Source organism: Podarcis tiliguerta (assembly GCF_965153285.1).
Source record: "Podarcis tiliguerta genome assembly, chromosome: 10".
Taxonomy (NCBI): domain Eukaryota; kingdom Metazoa; phylum Chordata; class Lepidosauria; order Squamata; family Lacertidae; genus Podarcis; species Podarcis tiliguerta.
The window spans coordinates 2,134,549-2,152,332 of NC_139543.1; the positions used below are offsets into that span (position 1 = coordinate 2,134,549).

At 43.7% G+C, this 17,784-nt stretch overlaps 2 protein-coding genes across 4 annotated transcripts in view; one reads left to right on the forward strand and one right to left on the reverse strand.

The window, feature by feature from the left end:
• BEND7 (BEN domain containing 7) overlaps window positions 1-17,136 on the reverse strand; it is a 64,444-nt gene extending 47,308 nt beyond the window's left edge. The window contains exons 1-2 of one of the 3 annotated variants that reach the window (XM_083399950.1): window positions 16,821-17,136; window positions 10,081-10,164 (exon numbers count right to left, since the gene is read on the reverse strand). In XM_083399950.1, coding sequence (XP_083256076.1) covers window positions 10,081-10,164; window positions 16,821-16,881 — 145 coding nt within the window. In that variant the 5' untranslated portion in view covers window positions 16,882-17,136. Of the gene's footprint in view, window positions 1-10,080; window positions 10,165-10,606; window positions 10,630-16,820 lie in introns of those variants that run through there. The other 2 variants (XM_083399952.1, XM_083399951.1) reach the window with 2 other exon arrangements.
• Window positions 17,129-17,784, forward strand: part of PRPF18 (pre-mRNA processing factor 18) — a 34,588-nt gene continuing 33,932 nt past the window's right edge. Inside the window, exon 1 of the mRNA XM_083400004.1 lies at window positions 17,129-17,141. The gene's annotated coding sequence lies outside the window, so the exon portion shown is untranslated. The remainder of the gene's footprint in view (window positions 17,142-17,784) is intronic.

Below are 17,784 nucleotides of genomic sequence, written 5' to 3' on the forward strand. Positions count from 1 at the left end.
AGTCCCTTCAAGGCTAAAGGCCTCCACAACTCCAATCTCCCCCTGGCCCAGATCCGAATCACAAAGTCCAGAGCATCCCTTCATAAGGGAGTCTGTCCAACTTTCCTTCTCCGATCCAAGCAGGACACCATCTCTCCAAATCTGACTTTCAAAATCAATCACACATGGCATCAACTTGTATCCATCAAATTGACTCTGTGAAGATGAGACCTTCACTTGTATTGCTTGGGATTCAGGAGCAGTTTTATCCATCGTCTTCTCCACAGCTTGCCATTTCGAGATGGGTTCCTGAGTCAATGCCCGAGTATTTTCTGTATAAATGTTCACTTTTTGTCCAAAATCAGTTGTTTTTTGTCTCAAATTGTCAATTTTACTAACCGTCACATCCGTCTTCTCATGAAGTTGTTCCAGTAAAGCACTTATCTTGCAAAATGCATTCACTAGGGCTTCTTGTTTTGACATTCTTGTCCAAGGTCACTTTATTTCTCACGGTCCTTGATTCTAACTGGAAAATTCCCCAACTCCACTTCACTCCTGCAACAGTTTCAAAAGCTCCCTCTAGAGGAAACAATTTCTATTTGTATCTGTCCTTTTAGACCCAGATCCAGTAACAAAGTTAATTTTCAATTTTCAGTTACTTTTTCTCCTTTTTAAGTGCAGAGGAAAACAATGGAAACAATGTATATCTCTTATTTAGCTATCTGTCAGCATATGTTCTATTCCCAGTCAATGAGTTTTCCCAAACCGTCAAACTTACTGACAGCCCGGTCCCAGGTTCAAAACGGTGGTAATTTATCTCTCCTCATTCTCTCTCCTGCAGGCTTAAACAGTCCAAAAAGAATTCCCCCCCTTCTCCTGCTTCCAAGGGGGGTTTAATATTTTGAATGATGAAAATTTAGTCCTTTACAAAGGGCTTTTCCCAGACTTTAGCTTGCGACGTCTTTGCTTTGATCTATTTACAAAACGGAAGGTGGACTTCCTGTTTAGAGCCTTCCCGTTTCAGTGCCGAATTACGATGTTTGAAAGTCCAATTTTCCGTTCTACTTACAAGTAGTTGTTTAGAGTCCAATTGTCCACAGGAAAAAGTCAGCGCTCTCCAGCAACAGCAATGCGGCTTCGCTCCACGAAAAAAGCGGTCGATTCAAAGCACCGCGCCGCTTACCCCACGTCGCTCCGGATCCCCGAAACCGGGTTTCCCCGCGAGTAGGGGAGGCGTAAAAGGTGCCAGCTGAATCCCAGGTCCACAGGCTTCTCCCGCCTGTGGTTTTTAGTGGGTCTCCACCTCGCCGTGGCGGTCCAGACCCTGGTTTTCGCAGAGCGGATTCCTCCAGATTAGAGGAAATTATATGACATCCTTTTATATATTTGAACATGGCTATCATATCACCCCTTAACCTCCTCTTCTCCAGGCTAAACATGCCCAGCTCCCTTAGCCGTTCCTCATAAGGCATCGTTTCCAGGCCTTTGACCATTTTGGTTGCCCTCCTCTGGACACGTTCCAGTTTGTCAGTGTCCTTCTTGAACTGTGGTGCCCAGAACTGGACACAGTACTCCGGTTAAGGTCTGACCAGAGCAGAATACAGTGGCATTATTACTTCCCTTGATCTAGATGCTATACTCCTATTGATGCAGCCCAGAATTGCATTGGCTTTTTTAGCTGCCGCGTCACACTGTTGGCTCATGTCAAGTTTGTGGTCAACCAAGACTCCTAGATTCTTTTCACATGTACTGCTCTCAAGCCAGGTGTCACCCATCTTGTATTTGTGCCTCTCATTTTTTTTGCCCAAGTGCAATACTTTCATTTCTCCCTGTTAAAGTTCATCTTGTTTGTTTTGGCCCAGTTCTCTAATCTGTCAAGGTCGTTTTGAAGTGTGATCCTGTCCTCTGTTCTTAACCTGAAGGACTACTTTAGCTAATGGGGCCTCCTGCTGCCGCCGCGCCGCCAGAGCACGATTTCTGTTCTCATCCTGAAGCAAAGTTCTTAACCCGAGGTACTATTTCTGGGTTAGCGGAGTCTGTAACCTGAAGTGTATGTAACCCGAGGTACCACTGTATTGCTTCAATGCCACAGCTGTTGGGATGTACAGTAAGTGATAATAAAACAGTTTAATAAAACCTGCTTAAAATATCATAGTTCATAAAAAGTAGTCTATTATCATTACAAGAAACAAATGTACCGTATTTTTTGCTCTATAGGACGCACTTTTTCCCCTTCAAAAATGAAGGGGAAATGTGTGTGCATCCTATGGAGCGAAGACTCCATAGCCCCTCGCGACCCTCTCCCAGCAGGAGCCTCTTTAGCCGCACGCCACCTCTCCAGCCGGGAGAGTGCCCGCGGGGCTAAAGAAGCCATAGCCCCGCGATCCTCTCCCAGCTGGAGAAGTGACGTGCGACTATGGCAGCAGCCTCTCCGCTGTGCGCCTTTCTGCTGCTCCCCGACCTGCTCTTTGGGGCTGGTGGTGGGCTTCCCCCCGCCAGCCCCAAAGAGCAGGTCGAAAGGAACCTGAAGCCTGGAGAGTGAGAGGGGTCAGTGCGCACCGACCCCTCTCGCTCTCCAGGCTTCCAAGGTAGCCGCCTGAAGGCGACTGAACGCACCTTAAATGGCACCTTGTTTTAGAGGGGGAAAACAAGAGGGGGAAAATTCTCCCCCTCTCTGCGCAGCGCCTCCTGCCGCTTCGCTGAAGGGGCGCTGGGCAGAGAGGGGGAGAATTTTTTTTCTTGTTCTCCCCCCTCTAAAACAAGGTGCGTCCTATTGTCCAGTGCGTCCTATGGTGCGAAAAATACGGTAAATCACCTTTCTGGAGAGTCATTAAGGCTACTGCAAATGTAACAAGGTGGAGTAAGAAGAACAGAGCCACAGGAGCGCACACACTGTCCAAAATTGTGGGGCATTCAAGGGTTTTAATCAGGGTTAGCAAGTCAGATATAACACTGACCCTGGGCACTGGATTTATGAACATGAGGGGAAACAGTAGGCTCGTCCTTTAACACCACTTAATTTTACAACTGTACTGGCCCTTGGAAGTACCAGCAAAACACAGAGGACTAAAACCAATCCCTTCTACTCACCTACTCTGAAATCAAAGAGAGGTTCTTTGCACTGAGCCTGGCCTAGACTCTGAAAGAGTTACTTGTTTGCACAATTAACCGCTTACTGATTTACTGTATCAAGCTTGAGAACTTAGCCCCTTATAGGATCAATCCATAGCAGCGAGTTGTTAGTTCAAAGGAATTTTATAATGATGGAGAAGATGGAATAACAACAAAATTAATAATAAAAGAAAATGTTACATTTTATTTAATACCTGCCTATTTAATATCCACAGACTAACGTATAGCCAGTCTCTGATGCATAGCAATTCAGAATGTGAAAAGGAAAAATATATATGAAAAATGCCACTGTTTCTAATGACAACTCTGCACATTTAAAAACAATTATGTACTCGGCATCATCTGAGTATTAATTTTATTTATGACTGTGCTTATTTCACACTGAATGTGTGCATGTTTGGAGCAAAATGTTGCCATTTTGCCCACTGAGGCATGCAAATACATTTCATTAGCAGTAGGAAAAGTCTGTAGCAAACCTATCAAGCATTTTAAGCATGAGTGGAAATGGATATTGAAAACAGACAGCATTCACATAAGATGAATTTTCTACACTGAAGTCACTTCCTTGCAGGACACATGCATTTTTCGCCACATACTTGGACTAAACAAACAAAATGCCAAAAGTCTAAGCTTCTGCTTTCACAGCTTTTCAGAGTGGCTGGTCAGCCTCCGGAACCTGATAGAAGTGCTGGGGAAGATCTAGGGAGAAAAGAGTCTACTGTGATCTGCAGAAATCCACCATCATAAGCAGCATAAACACTGTTGAAGCAGAAATGAGCAGCCCATCTGAGTCATACCTGGACCCTTTAATATATTGTACTCCCTTTATTAATCTGCCCCCGTTACAATACTCTTTTTGTGGAGAGTACTGAACATGGATGGAGCTCTTAGCTAGATTGGACTCTATGGGGCTTTCCCTGGAAGATTCTGTGTGGGTGACAACAATAATACTCAGAATCTGTATAGCTCTTTCAACTATTCAAAGCACTTCACACACACTGTCTTCTGCAACAACCCTGTAAGGTAGGTCAGTAGTGTTATACCTATATTACCAATGTGCCTGAGGATGAGAGACAATGGCTTGCCTAAGGCCACCTAGGGCGTTCATAGCTGAGGCAAAAACACCAGGGACTTCCTAGATGGTGGCTCAGTTTCTTAGTGACTACGCTACACCGGCATGGGGCTGGAGGAGGTCTGCTCCTGGCAAATGAAACTGTGGCTTTGAGCTACATCCTTGATGGCTCTGCCCTCTATTTGTGGCTGTTATTGATTTGTTGTTTATTGTATTTTAATGTTTGTTGTGAGCTGCCCTAAACATTTTATTGGAAAGGTTATATATTTTTAAACCTGCATCTGGAGGCTGATCTGGTATTAATGAGGGCAAACAAGCTGAATTTTAATGCAGATTAGATGTGGAGGCGCTGTTTGTTGAGATTTCTGCTCATCTGGATGAAGGTATGTATACAACCCATTTTGATTAGACAAATTCGTGGAGCAGAGGGCTGTCAGTAACTACTAGCCACAATGGCTATGCTCTACCTCCAAAGCTGGAGACACAGCAATGCTTCCGAACATCAGTTGTTGGAAACCACAGGAAGGGAGAGTGTTCTTGTGCTCTTATCTGCTCACTGGTTTCCCACAAGCATGTGGTTGGCCACTGTGAGAAGAGGATCCTGGACTAGATGGCCCATTGGCTGGATCCAGCTTGCTATTTTCATGTCCTTATCTGCGTAGGAAGGGCAGAATAGCTATATTATCATAATCAGCATCACCACTGAACTAATGTGTGTTGTTCATAGCCCTTATGCAAACCTATATATGTCTGTCTATAGAGGTTGAATATCATCTCAATGGTCAATTACACTGCCCATCTTAACTGGATTTGGCTTCAGTTTTAGTTGCCTCTAGCACTGTTTAGATTAGAACATTCACAACTTCGCCTGTTGTAAATGAAAAGAAGAAATATGGTTGGGAGTCATCAGCAAACTCTGTATGACCATTTCCAATGCTTGCATGTAGATGTTAAATAGCATGGGAGATAAAAATGAACTCTGTAGAACTGTAAATAAAATGGATGTGAAAGTGTTGGGCAAAAATCCCCCCACCTTTGCCCTCTGCAACTAACCCATGAGAGAGGAGTGGCAACCAGAGCACAGTATCTCCAACTCCCATCCATGCCAGGCTATCCAGAAGGATAACACAGTCCATGGTACTGAAAGCTGTTGAGAGCTCAAAGATAATAAAAAGGGTCACAATCCCTCTATCTTTCTGGCAAATGTCATCAACCAGTACAACCAAGGAAGTCTCAGTCCTAAAAACATTGTTATCTAGGAATGTCCTGAAATGTGATGCCTCTGCACTCTTTTTGATGCTTTGGCCAAGATTACCAATGTCCAATAATCTGAAAGGTCGTAGGAAGAGTTGTCCAACAATTTCCTTCAAGGCAGCATGGGCCATCCCCTCTCACAAGGTGGCATTAACCTCCCCTTTAGCTAGATGTTATCAGCCAAGGTGGCCAAGGGTCAAGCACACTAAAGGTAGGTCAAACCTTTCCAAGCACTATGTCACCCTCAGGCTGCAATAATTAAAAATGAGCTAAGCAATTGCAGCAAAATGGTGCTAAAAGAACTTCTATTATTTGTACTGTTGTCAACCAGAAGTACAAGTCAAAGCAGAAGACAATGATTTTTACCTGGAAAATGCTTGGCAAATAATTAACAGTGGGCTGTACCAGGAGTTCCAATTCATCTCCCAGTTATCCAAATGTGTGAGCCTACTCAGTTATCTAGGAAAAGGCTCAACTGGATGACACTGAGCAGACACTGTGTCAGAGAAGACTTCTATTCTCCATCAGCCTTCAAATGGGTCTAGTCAGATTCATTCTGCATCTTCTTCCAGTTGCATTCAAGTTCTCTTTGCAACTGTTTCATCACCACAAGCTCCCCAGAATGCCAAGGGTCAGATCAATACAATATTATGTATAGTAGCAATTGTGTCTGTTAACAGAGCCACTTCAGCATTCCACAGATCAAAGAGAGCACAGCAAAACTGCCAGCCCTTTTGGCTGGAAAGTATAGTGGTGGAACTATAAGGAAACCACCTTGCTCCATCAGTTTCCAAAGGCAAACCAATCTAAATGGGCTCCTATCCCTACAAGGAATCAGAAGCACCAACAGCTTAAGCCCCCTGCGGGTATAGGGCAGTATGCAAATTGAATAAATAAATAAAAATAAATTAAATAAACAGCTTAAACTCAGTGGCCTATGCTGGTAAAATCTTTCTTACAGAGCTCCATAGGAGAGCTGGTGAAATAGACCAAACTAATGTACAAACTAATGTACAGAACATGTTTTAACACTGTGAAGTAGTGCCTAGTATCGTAAGGTAGTTCCCAACACATCTGGTAACGCCTTTGTCAGGGAACCCTCCCATGCACAGGTAAATGCTTCCTTGTATCTATCATCCAGCAAGAAGAGCCTTATTTCCAAAATGTCACCTTAAGCAGAACAGAACTACAATACAATTCAGTGCCAGAACAACAGTTTCACATGCACCAGGCCCCAGGTTTAATCTCCAGCATCTCCAGAGTCGGCTGGGGAAGACTTCTGCCTGAAGACCTGGAAAGCCACTGCCAGGCAGTGTAGGCAATACTGAGCTAAATGGACCAATGACTTGACTCAGTCTAATGGACCAATGGGATGACTCCTACGTTCCTTCCAATGAGTGTTCTGTGTAGTTAGAATCATTGCTCTATTTATTTCTCATTAGAGGAATTGAACATGGTTACTCTGACCCTGATTAATTTTGTTGATCTTTCCCTATTTTGGAGAAGTGTACTGTATAATTGGATACCAGTGTTGTCTTCTCTTCCACCAAGGATATCAGAACATTGCTGATCTCCTCGAATAATATTTGCAGGCCAGTTCATAGCATTTCAAGGCCTGAAGATGTTCAACATGCACATAAGCCTCAATACAGGCTTCCTTCCACAAGTAGGAAATTCAGCAATAAAAAACACAATATTCATCTTTTTCATAGTATCATTGACACAGCAATTTACCAATAATTAAATCAAAATAAATAAATAAAAATTAAAAAATTGTCCCGTAGCACCTTAGAGTGTCCCATAGCACCTTAGAGTGAAGAATATGAAAGCTTATACCCACAACAAACTTAGTTGGTCTCTAAGGTGCTACGGGACAATTTATTGATTTTGATTTATTTATTTCGACTGCGTCTGACCAACATGGCTACCTACCTGAACCAATAATTAAGGACAGTGAACTTTTTTACATTGGGGTCCGCATGATATGCCTACTACATACAGTGGTACCTCGGGTTAAGTACTTAATTCGTTCCGGAGGTCCGTTCTTAACCTGAAACTGTTCTTAACCTGAAGCACCACTTTAGCTAATGTGGCCTCCTGCTGCAGCCACGCCGCCGGAGCATGATTTCTGTTCTCATCCTGAAGCAAAGTTATTAACCTGAAGCACTATTTCTGGGTTAGCGGAGTCTGTAACCTGAAGCGTATGTAACCTGAGGTACCACTGTAATTTGGACCCAAGATTTCAGAAAATATCGCTAGTGTGTTTGACCCAACATAAGCAATTGTAGCTATTAAAAGAGAAGATGAAAGTAAATTTAATAATATGGACTGCTATTTTTTTTCTGATTGACTATGGTTAAAAATATTGTTTTGAGGACAATGTGCTTTGAGGGTACACATCCTATACTCATTTACTTGGGAGTAAACCTCACTGTATGAGGGACGCAGGTGGTGCTGTGGTCTAAACCACTGAGCCTCTTGGGCTTGCCGATCAGAAGGTCGGCGGTTCGAATCCCCATGATGGCGTGAGCTCCCTTTGCTTGGTCCCAGCTCCTGCCAACCTAGCAGTTCGAAAGCACGCCAAAACAAAGTGCAAGTAGATAAATAGGTACCACTCCAGCGGGAAGGTAAATGGCGTTTCCGTGCGCTGCTCTGGTTTCAGTGTTCTGTTGCGCCAGAAGCGGCTTAGTCATACTGGCCACATGACCTGAAAAACTGTCTGCGGACAACGCTGGCTCCCTCGGCCTGTAAAGTGAGATGAGCGCCGCAACGCCAGAGTCATTCGTGACTGGACTTAACTGTCAGGGGTCCTTTACCTTTTTAAACCTCATTGTACTTTATAGGATTTACTTCCAAATAAACATGTATAGAATTTCACGATCATTTACACTATATAGCCCTTCCCTACTGCAAGCCCACTTCACTCATTTTATTCTGGCAAAATGAAGTTATTGGTCTACCAAAATCTAATTCATCAAAACAAAAATGTAGTAAAACACACAGACACCTGCTCTACAGCATATTTCAGTCCCACTTTATATCAGCCATAAACATCTCTGCTTTCTGCACCTCTTCAAAATAAATTCACACTGAAGACTGCACACAGTGTAGCATTCAATTTTATGAAACTATAAAGTTCTTCATTGTTAATTACACAGATAAATGTCTCATCACACATTTGGTTACCAGGATTGCATAATTAGTTTTCTACATTAACCTTTCAAAAGCAGAATCTCAATTGCAAGTTTAAAACCATTGTAAAAATTGTTTACAACAGACCTATGTTTCCCTGTGCTTCTGGAAAGCAATGCATTCCACAGAAGGCAGAGGAAAGCAATATAAGCATGATGACTCTTAAGAACTTTTAGCAATGGAGGGAGGTTGATAGCTCTATGGAGTCTTTTTTGGGAGACAAAAATCTGAAACCCATCAAATAAAGTAAAATAAATTCACACCTTGCTATGCTATGCCAAAATAACCCTTAACACTATGGACAAAGCCAAAGGCCTACCACAAGCGATGTAAAAAAAGATGCTTCAAATGTTAAAACCACAGAGAACAGAACCAATGCACCTTTGTGGGTTTGCATAACAGATTCAGAAATGTTTATCTACCCCCATATCTTACCATGCCACTGATGTCACAGTACGTGAGTCTCTGGTGACAGTCACACTTTCTCCAACACAGCCATTTTACCAGGCCCAGCAGGGGACTTTGTGAGACCACTGCACCGCACAACATTGGAGGGAAGTAGCTCATGTGTAATAAGAGTAGCTGTTGCCCCACTTGAAGGATCCGTGTGGCAGCAATGAATGAAATTAAAGAATTCTGTTTACAGCAGTGAGGCACTGAATTCTGCAGTGTCTGATTCTTCTCCATAGGAGAACTTAAGCACTTTTATGGTTAAGTGTTTAAAATCTTTGGCATTAAGCAATAAAATATGTTTTATAAGTTGGATCAAGAGCAGCTAGGATTCTTCTGCATTACAGCAGGTATGAGCAGTTGAACTATAGGGGGTCAGAATCATAGTAGGGGCAATCATGACAGTTATGAGCAATTCACTGATAAAGTCCTATCAAGCTTCAGTTAGGAAGACAATAATATTTCATTATTTTCTTTACACATTTTGGACAGCTGATTTAATTTAATTTGGCTGTGGTTAAGATAAGTGCCATGTTTGCAGAGGTGAAGGGACATTATATTAAGACAACACATTAATCCCACCCATGTCCAAAGCAAAACCAAACAAATAGTGGCTTTCTGGAAATTGAATTTCTGTTATCCAGATGTCAAAGATGTAATGCCCCAATTACACAAACTATTGCCAGTGAAGCATGCCAGCAAATATGCAATGTAAATGGGTTGAGCACAGAGCTGCAAACTACATAGTCAGCATCTTGTTCTCTGGGTGAGTGATAATTAGCATTGTGGGTAGACACTAATAAACATTTATGTCTCAAATTACAGCATTTTTAGCAAATGTTAATAAAAGATATGCTGGCAATTGGCAAAACAGAAAGACATTTGAAAAGAACATCCTATAAAACAGTGGCAAGTACTTCCTATAGGCATGCAGTAATTCTCACCCACATGCTTGCTGCCACAAATGTGCTATTTAGAAATTAATCAACGTGAGAACATACCTAAATAAAATTGTTGCGTTTCTTTGGCCTCCCCATTAACATCATTACTATAGTCAGGGATCTTGTATGCCTCATGGTGATAATCTGGAATTAAAAATAGGGAGATGAATTAGAATTCAAGTGATCTGGAAAAAAATGAACACTGAATACGATGTTACAATTTTATCTCATAATCTCCCAATGTATCTGCTTTTTATTCAATGCACATCTGATCAGTCAATGAAAACGTGCTCTGTGTCAGCCCTCCCTAAAAACAAATAAAGCCCTCTGCTTTTGCTGAAGGCACTTAACCAAAATATTTTCCATATTTCAGCAAACAGCTATGTCTGGGGGTTCACTTGTGGTGTTCATTTTCACAATAAATTAATATAGCAGACACCAACTATCTGGAGTGTTGTCTTTTGCTGTGTCTTTCAGAATGCATGGGAGATTTTGACAGAAATGCAAAGTGTGCCATCCTTACAGACAAATAGAAATTTGTAAGTCTTGCCTGATGACAAAATTAGTGGGAAGCTCAATGAATAACCTTTTAGCTCTTTGGCCTTTTATCTGGGAAGGTTGCCAATGAATTCTAACGGGAACAGATCAGGCTCTACGAATGGAAATTAATAAAAAATTTCAAATAAAACTGAATACATACAATGAATGTAGACGCTCCCTTTTTATCACAACTATATAGTGAATAAGTAATAATACCTATGCAGGCACAAACAGGCAGGTATATGCAAGCAGAAAAAAGGAATTATGGCAGGCATTTATAGGAAGACTATATTCCTGGCTTTTGTTTCTGACCCTACTGCTAGCACACTCTGTCCTTAGGCTTGCAGTTGACAGATTAAATATTCAGAAATAAGGAATCTTCAGTAACAGTGGAGTCTGGTATAAGGAATATCCATTACATCCAATGGAAGTGTGATCAAATGTCAGAACAAAACTAGTTTATTGACAATCTATCTCCTCTATGCAAAAATATCAGAGAAATCAAATGATGGGTCCCTAATCCCTGCTCTCATCAGCAAAGGTTAGTGGTGACTGGGATAATTCAGACAGTAGAGCATGAGACTCTTTAATCTCAGGGTCATGGGTTCAAGCCCTCCCCCCCCCCATTGAGACTAATGACCTGACCCTTGTGGTCCCTTTCAACCCTACAATTCTATCATTCCATGACTGAGTTTGCCTTGAGTGACTACTCAAGATGTTTACTTATGGAGGAGACACCACGTTTTGCATGTTTGTTCTTCTCACTGCTATAGAGCAGGAGGTTCACAAACTTCATTGCACTGAGTCTCTTCAAAGTAAGAAAACAACTAGACAGATGGTTCTTCTAGCAGGGCTCACACTTGTCCTCAGTTCAGAGGCCAGCAATCAAAAAATGATTGAGGGTGTTAGTCTGCATGAACTCACAGAATGCTTTGAAGTCTCTGCGAGACAGACCCTAGGGAATAAAAAGGTTACACAAAAGAGCTATCGTCCTCATAGGAGTGATCACAAACACAAGGGATAAGGCATTACAAATCTAGCACATTACATTAAATTATTGGCACTTAGCCTACTGGCCCAACTAGTGAACACCCTAAGATAAAAAAGGCCACAGCAGAAATAGAGAATATGAGCAACATAAGGGTAAGACAAAGAGTGGTATACCCTGAGTTCAAATCCTACTTCAGCAATCTATTCACCTGGGGGGGGGGTGCTTTAGGCAAGACACTACCTGCCAACCTCAGCCTTTCATCCATGGCAATAAGAATATTGCCTGCCTTGCAGGGATGTTGTAAGAGTCTAGGAGAAAGACTACATAAACTCCAGCTCTTATTAAGTTCTAGGAATAAGAAAGTGTAAAATTAATTCTGAAGACGTTTACTGAGAAGTCAGTCCCACTGCCTTCAAAGGAAATGATTTCCAAGTGAGAATGCAAAAACTGACAGCCCAACTCATTTTTACAGCCTAATCCTAAGCACATTTTTGCAACAGGATTTATGTGGTCTTAGGGAAGTGTTATGCACAAAAGGAGATGTATATATTTAAAGATCCCAGGGTTCCTGGAATTGATGGTTTCTTCTGTTCCTTGCCTGAAATAACCACGCTGTTATTCTTTAGTATCAAAATGCCCATCATTAGGGTGCCACGGGCATACACAGAGGTGGGGAGCTGCACTGCAAGGGCCACTAAGGGATGAGTACCTGCTTATGCTATTCCCACCACTGAGGGCTGAGTCACCAGTGTCAGCATCCCCAAAGCCAGGATTTTACATTCCCTTATTACAAACTTATGCAAACCACTCAGCTTATGTGAAAGAAATCAACAGATGCACTTGAGGACACCACCGTGGTAGTGGTAAACCTGCCCTTCGCTGATGGGAGTTCCCGCCTGTGCAAGCCCTGCCTGTATAGTCCATAGAGCTGCTCCTTCATCTACATCGTCTCATCGTTTATTCATCACACGAGCGTGTACCACAGGGGTCACCAACCCAATGCCTGCAGATACCACGGCACCTACAAGGTTTTAACTGGTGAGCTCTTTTTAAAAAAGAAGTAAGTCTCTTTCTTCCCTAGAAAGTAAGTTATGGGACAAAATGTGAAGGTACCTTCTAAACTATTTCTGTGAAATGGCAGTGAGTGTGGTGTGGCCACTTTGTACATTTTTCCTGGTACTAAGAAATGTTCTCTGTTGTTAGACAGAAACAGCATCACTTGGGGGGGGGGGGAGAGAGAGGGAGGGGGGTTCTACACAATGAAGGGCAGTAGGACAGAGCCAGGCCTGTGCAGAGCTTGTCTGAGGCCTGGGGCAGGAGTCTTGTCCATGAGATGCTCTACGCTAGTACACAGTAATGCAGGTCCATATTTTAGTATTGAGGGCCTGCAGTGAATACAGTTACACCCATTGTCTCTGGGCAGCTGGGAAGCCCAGGGCATTCTTGGCAATGCATCATAAGCCCATTAGGCCCCTGGCAGGACCCCCTGGTATACTTAGCTCTTTGAGGTCCAGGGCAGGAGTACCCAGTTGCCCCCCAACCCTCTGTACGGGCCTGGAAAAAGCTAGTTTTCCATAGTAAGTGGAATGTCTCCAAGGGTAGCTGTCCCCCTTATTTTGTGTTGTGCCATGCTCCCCATGGCAGCCATTTTGTGTTATGCCTTCCCCCACCCCAGCAGTTATTCTGTGGCTGGCATCCCAGAACTCTCTCAAAATTCAAAAATTGTGTCCACCAGTCCAAAGAGGCTGGCTATCCCTGGTGCAACAGAACGTTGGGAACTGGGTTTTAGACAAGAGAAACAGAGCCACCAGATCCATTACTTGAATCATGCTAGACAGGAGCACACGATCCATTCAGACATTTGCACTGGGGAGAAAGGAATGGAACTAAGAGTCTGCACTATGTTCACAATTTTTAGCTTTCACCAAGGCAATATGGATTGCTAAACTCTAAATGCAATTTTGAAATAAAGATTTAATATTACAATAAGTGAGCACACAGCCCCTGAGCCAAATGCAATACACAATATAGTCTTCCTTGGCTAGGAAACATGCCTGAACTGACAAAAATATAACAAGTAACTACAGTTTGTCCTCCAAAGGTTCAGAACAGACTCTTCTGTTTTTTAGATTTTAAAATAAATTAATGCTTCTACTTGAAATTATTATTAGATTTAGGGCCTGGTTCAAGATTCTAAGTATCTGGGCATGCGGACACCACTGGTCTCTCTAGATGAATGTAATACAGGAGTATCCTAATGTATCAAAATCACAATGCACTAGGCACTGACTGCACAACCTCCATTCATTCCAACTGGGCTCATGTAGCATCCAGTGCTCCCACTGAAACTAATGCTATGCTAACCTGATATTGGCGAGAGTCACAATCATATACAATTAATTGAAGCAGGAGTTCCAGGATGGCAGAATACTACAGATACTATAAACTTGGTTTAATTCCAGATAATCTTCTAGCATTTATATCATTTTGTCCCTAATCAGATACAATAAATAAAATGTGAGCCTCCTGAACATCACCAATTTGTAAAATGGCTTGTTGCTTACACTGTTACTTAGAGACCACATTCTCCAGGTTTATGAAGTTTAACCTCCAAGTTCATCTGGGTGTCAGAGACATTCTCAATGATTTTCCCCACACCTGGGGAACTCATGTCCTCTGCATTAATTATGAGTCTGAGAAGACTTGCAATACCTTCTCTTCGCTGGGACAAGTGCTAATCCTTTACTCTATCCCTTGGGCTGGGTTTCAATAATAAAAAAGATTCATATTATAATACTTAAGAAGGTTCACTAGACTTTATGCTTCAAACAATGCAACAGAAGACAATAAGGGTGTATGATTTATGACTCAACCAATGAGACTGACAGGCAATACCAACAGACAAGACTCAACACACAGTCATTTGGGGGGAAGTTTCAGCAAAGATTTATGCCACCCTTTTGGCATAATGATGACATTGAGCCACCATACGCCGTTCTTTCGGTGTGGCAACCATTCATGTGATTTTTTTGCTCGTTTCCAACCTGTGCTGGTACTGCAGTTTAACATGTCCTCAGAACCTTTATCTTAAGCCCAGACTCCATGAGCAGTAATCACATTGAATGTTTAAAATAGCTGTTTTTAACTGTTTTTACCTATAATTTAATTGTTTTATTCTTTTTGTAAACTGCTCTGAATTTTTTTTACAATCAAGCAGTGTATAAATGTTATGAAAATAAATACAAACATATAAAATTGTCAAAGTATCAAGGAGGACAATGCATAACATTCAATTAAGTTTTACTCAGAGGAGATATATTGAAATTAATGGACCTAACGTAGCCACAGTCATTAATTTAAATAGATCTACTCTAAGTAAAACTTAGGTGAATACTACCCTACCCAACTACTGTGTCAAAATAGGAAATCAGTACTATACCCAATACAAATAAATCATGAACAGTTTGAGTCACATGTGTGTTAAGTTTAAAAGCTGTAATATATAGTAAACTTCACATAATATAATAATTAGCAGTATCCTGTCTGTCATACTCTCCTTTCCCTGGGATATTATAGTCCAGGGCCTATCAGATCCATGACAGCAAACAAGACTTCTCTGTATTCGTGATGTTATGATTCGAGCAGAAGGAACAGGCCTATTGCTAAGGAAACACCAACTAGGGAAACATCAACTACAGTGGAAACAAATCCTCATATCAGTCAAATAAAAACAACAGCTCAGAAGTGTCAGATGAACCACACACTTTCTAAAATTGTAAATTTTAAAACTGCTTTGTGCACCATCTACTTATTTTTTTTAAAATCAAAACATACACGCTTCAATAGGGAAAAGAAACCATTTGTAGAACTGGAGGTCAGATAAAATGCTATGTTGAATATTTTAACCCCTGAGCACTGAACGTAATTTGCATTTACTTCTTATTGCTGAGGACTTATTTGATTGAATCTTATCTTATGAAAACGTATGCGTTCAGCTACTTTTATATACTATAACTTAAGTATAGTTGAAAGGCAAGAAGTTCTGAAACAAATCAGTCCAATTTTCACTGTGTGACAGTTCCCTTATATTAGTCTTTGCTTGTTACTGTCCAACAGTACAGCAATCACGCTATAAGCACAACCCTTTGGTTAAAAAAGTAAACTTCAAGAACGTGTTGCCATAGGCTTAAAAAAAAGAGAAAACCAACATTTACGTTATCTATTCCTTCTCAGTTCTTTATTTCAGAAATCTTATACTGTATCCAATTTCCACCAGAAATGACAAGTTAAAGAAGAGTGTCTGAATTATTTAATGATGAACGATCAAATAAGAAGAAGAGTAACAGCAGCACTACCCTCTAAATTACCTGCCCTCAACTTATCATGCAGGGCACATACGCAGTTCATGGAGATATTTGCGTTCAGTGCTAAGGACCTTCTCCAGCCATGTTTTAAAGTCAAATGAAATAAGAGTACAAACCTCCCAAGGAGAACACCTGTTATACAACACCAAGGACCGATCCATCTATCTATCTATCTATCTATCTATCTATCTATCTAGCCACACACACCCCTTAGACGAAAGTGAAAGGGCACATTTTTACACGTTTCCTGCCATTATTCTGCTTAGAGATCCGCATTCCTCTTCCGAGGAGCTCAAACGGGAAGGACAAGTTGCCTGCTCCCCCCCCCCGCCCGCCCCGCGCCCGATCCTGTGTGATTTCATGGGCTGCCTTGTGGACGCGTGTGCTGAAGGCAACGTCCGCCAAGCTCCTCGTCTCAATGCGTGTCTGGGCACAATCGGTCCATAAGGAAAGACAAAGCTGAAGACAGCAAGCGCACCGAGAGGAATTCAGTACTTAAAGAAGAAAGAAACAGGTCCCCCTCTCCCCAAGTACGAATGTTTCGTTATGTCCCTGATTTGAGCCTTTATTTTTCTTTTAAAAAGGCATTCACCGCGAAACAAGACCTAACTTTATCATTATGCGTCTCATCCGACCGAGGAAAAAAGTGTCCATTTTATTAAAACGGAGAAGGAGAAGACTCCCCCCCCCCCGCCATACACAACACACACGCAGTGCTTCCAGCGTTGTTAATACAATTAGGGAGTTTAAATATTGAGAGGCGGACAGGAGGGAATGGCACATATTTCATAACATCCTGCTCTTCCTCTAGATTTGCACATGAAGTCTCCTTCTTCTTCTTCTCCCCAGAGACGAGCACAAATCCCACACCAACAACAGCACACCAACACACTCGCACACCGTACCTTGATTGATCAGTTTAAAGCTTTGGGATTTCCTGCTTCTCTTCCTCTCCGTAAACTCCATGGTGTGGGAGCAAAGGCGAGCGAGGGGAGGAGGCGGGCAGGCCGGCGGCGGCGGCGGCTAGGAAGGAGGGCTGCGAGGCGGAGGGAGAGCGCGGCGCGCAGCAGCCGCCCCACAAGACGACCAAGGGCCGCCTCTCCAGGCAGCCCGAGACGAGCGGGAGACGCCGGAGAAAGAGGAGCAGTTCGGGGCGCGGGGCAACTCGGCTCCGGACTCCCCGCCGCCGCCGCCCAGCCCTTTCCAAACTTTGGCGAGGGGCTGCTGGCCGGCCGTCCCTCCTCTCCTGGCGAGGAGGGCAGAGGCGCGCCGGGCCGGCTTCGGCGGGGGCCTCGGGCCAAGCGGCGGAGGCGGAAGCGGCGGCGGCGGCGGCGCCTGGGATCCCGCTGCCACCTGCTGGGGAAAGCCCAGGCCAGGCGCGCCCCGCGGCGGATGTGACAGGCGGGCCGGCGGGCCGCCACCCCGAGGCCGGCTCGCGAGCGCGCGCCACGCCGAGGACCGGGCGGGGAGGCGGGGGGAGAGGCGGGCAGAGCCGCGTCCTGCTTGCTAATGGAGGAGGAGGCGGCGCCGCCGCGGTGGCGGGTCTCTCGCCGGCGCTGCCTGCCCTCCTCCCGCGCGGGGCGCCCGGCAAGGGGGCGTGGGGCTGTCGCGGCGGCCAGCCGAGAAGCGCCATTTTGTGCCCTCCCCCCTCGGCCTCTCGCTCCTCCGACAGGCCGCCGCCGCCGCCGCTCGCTCGATCGCTCCCTGGGCGCCCAAGCTCCTTCCCGGTGGCGGCGGCGGCGCGTGAGGAGACCGTCGCGGGGCGAAGAAGACGCGCGCGTCTCTCCATAAGCAAATGGCCTCCTCGTCCCTCACAACGCGCCGCCGAGAACTCTTGGCCAGGCCTGCCGGGCGAAGGGGCGCGGGAGA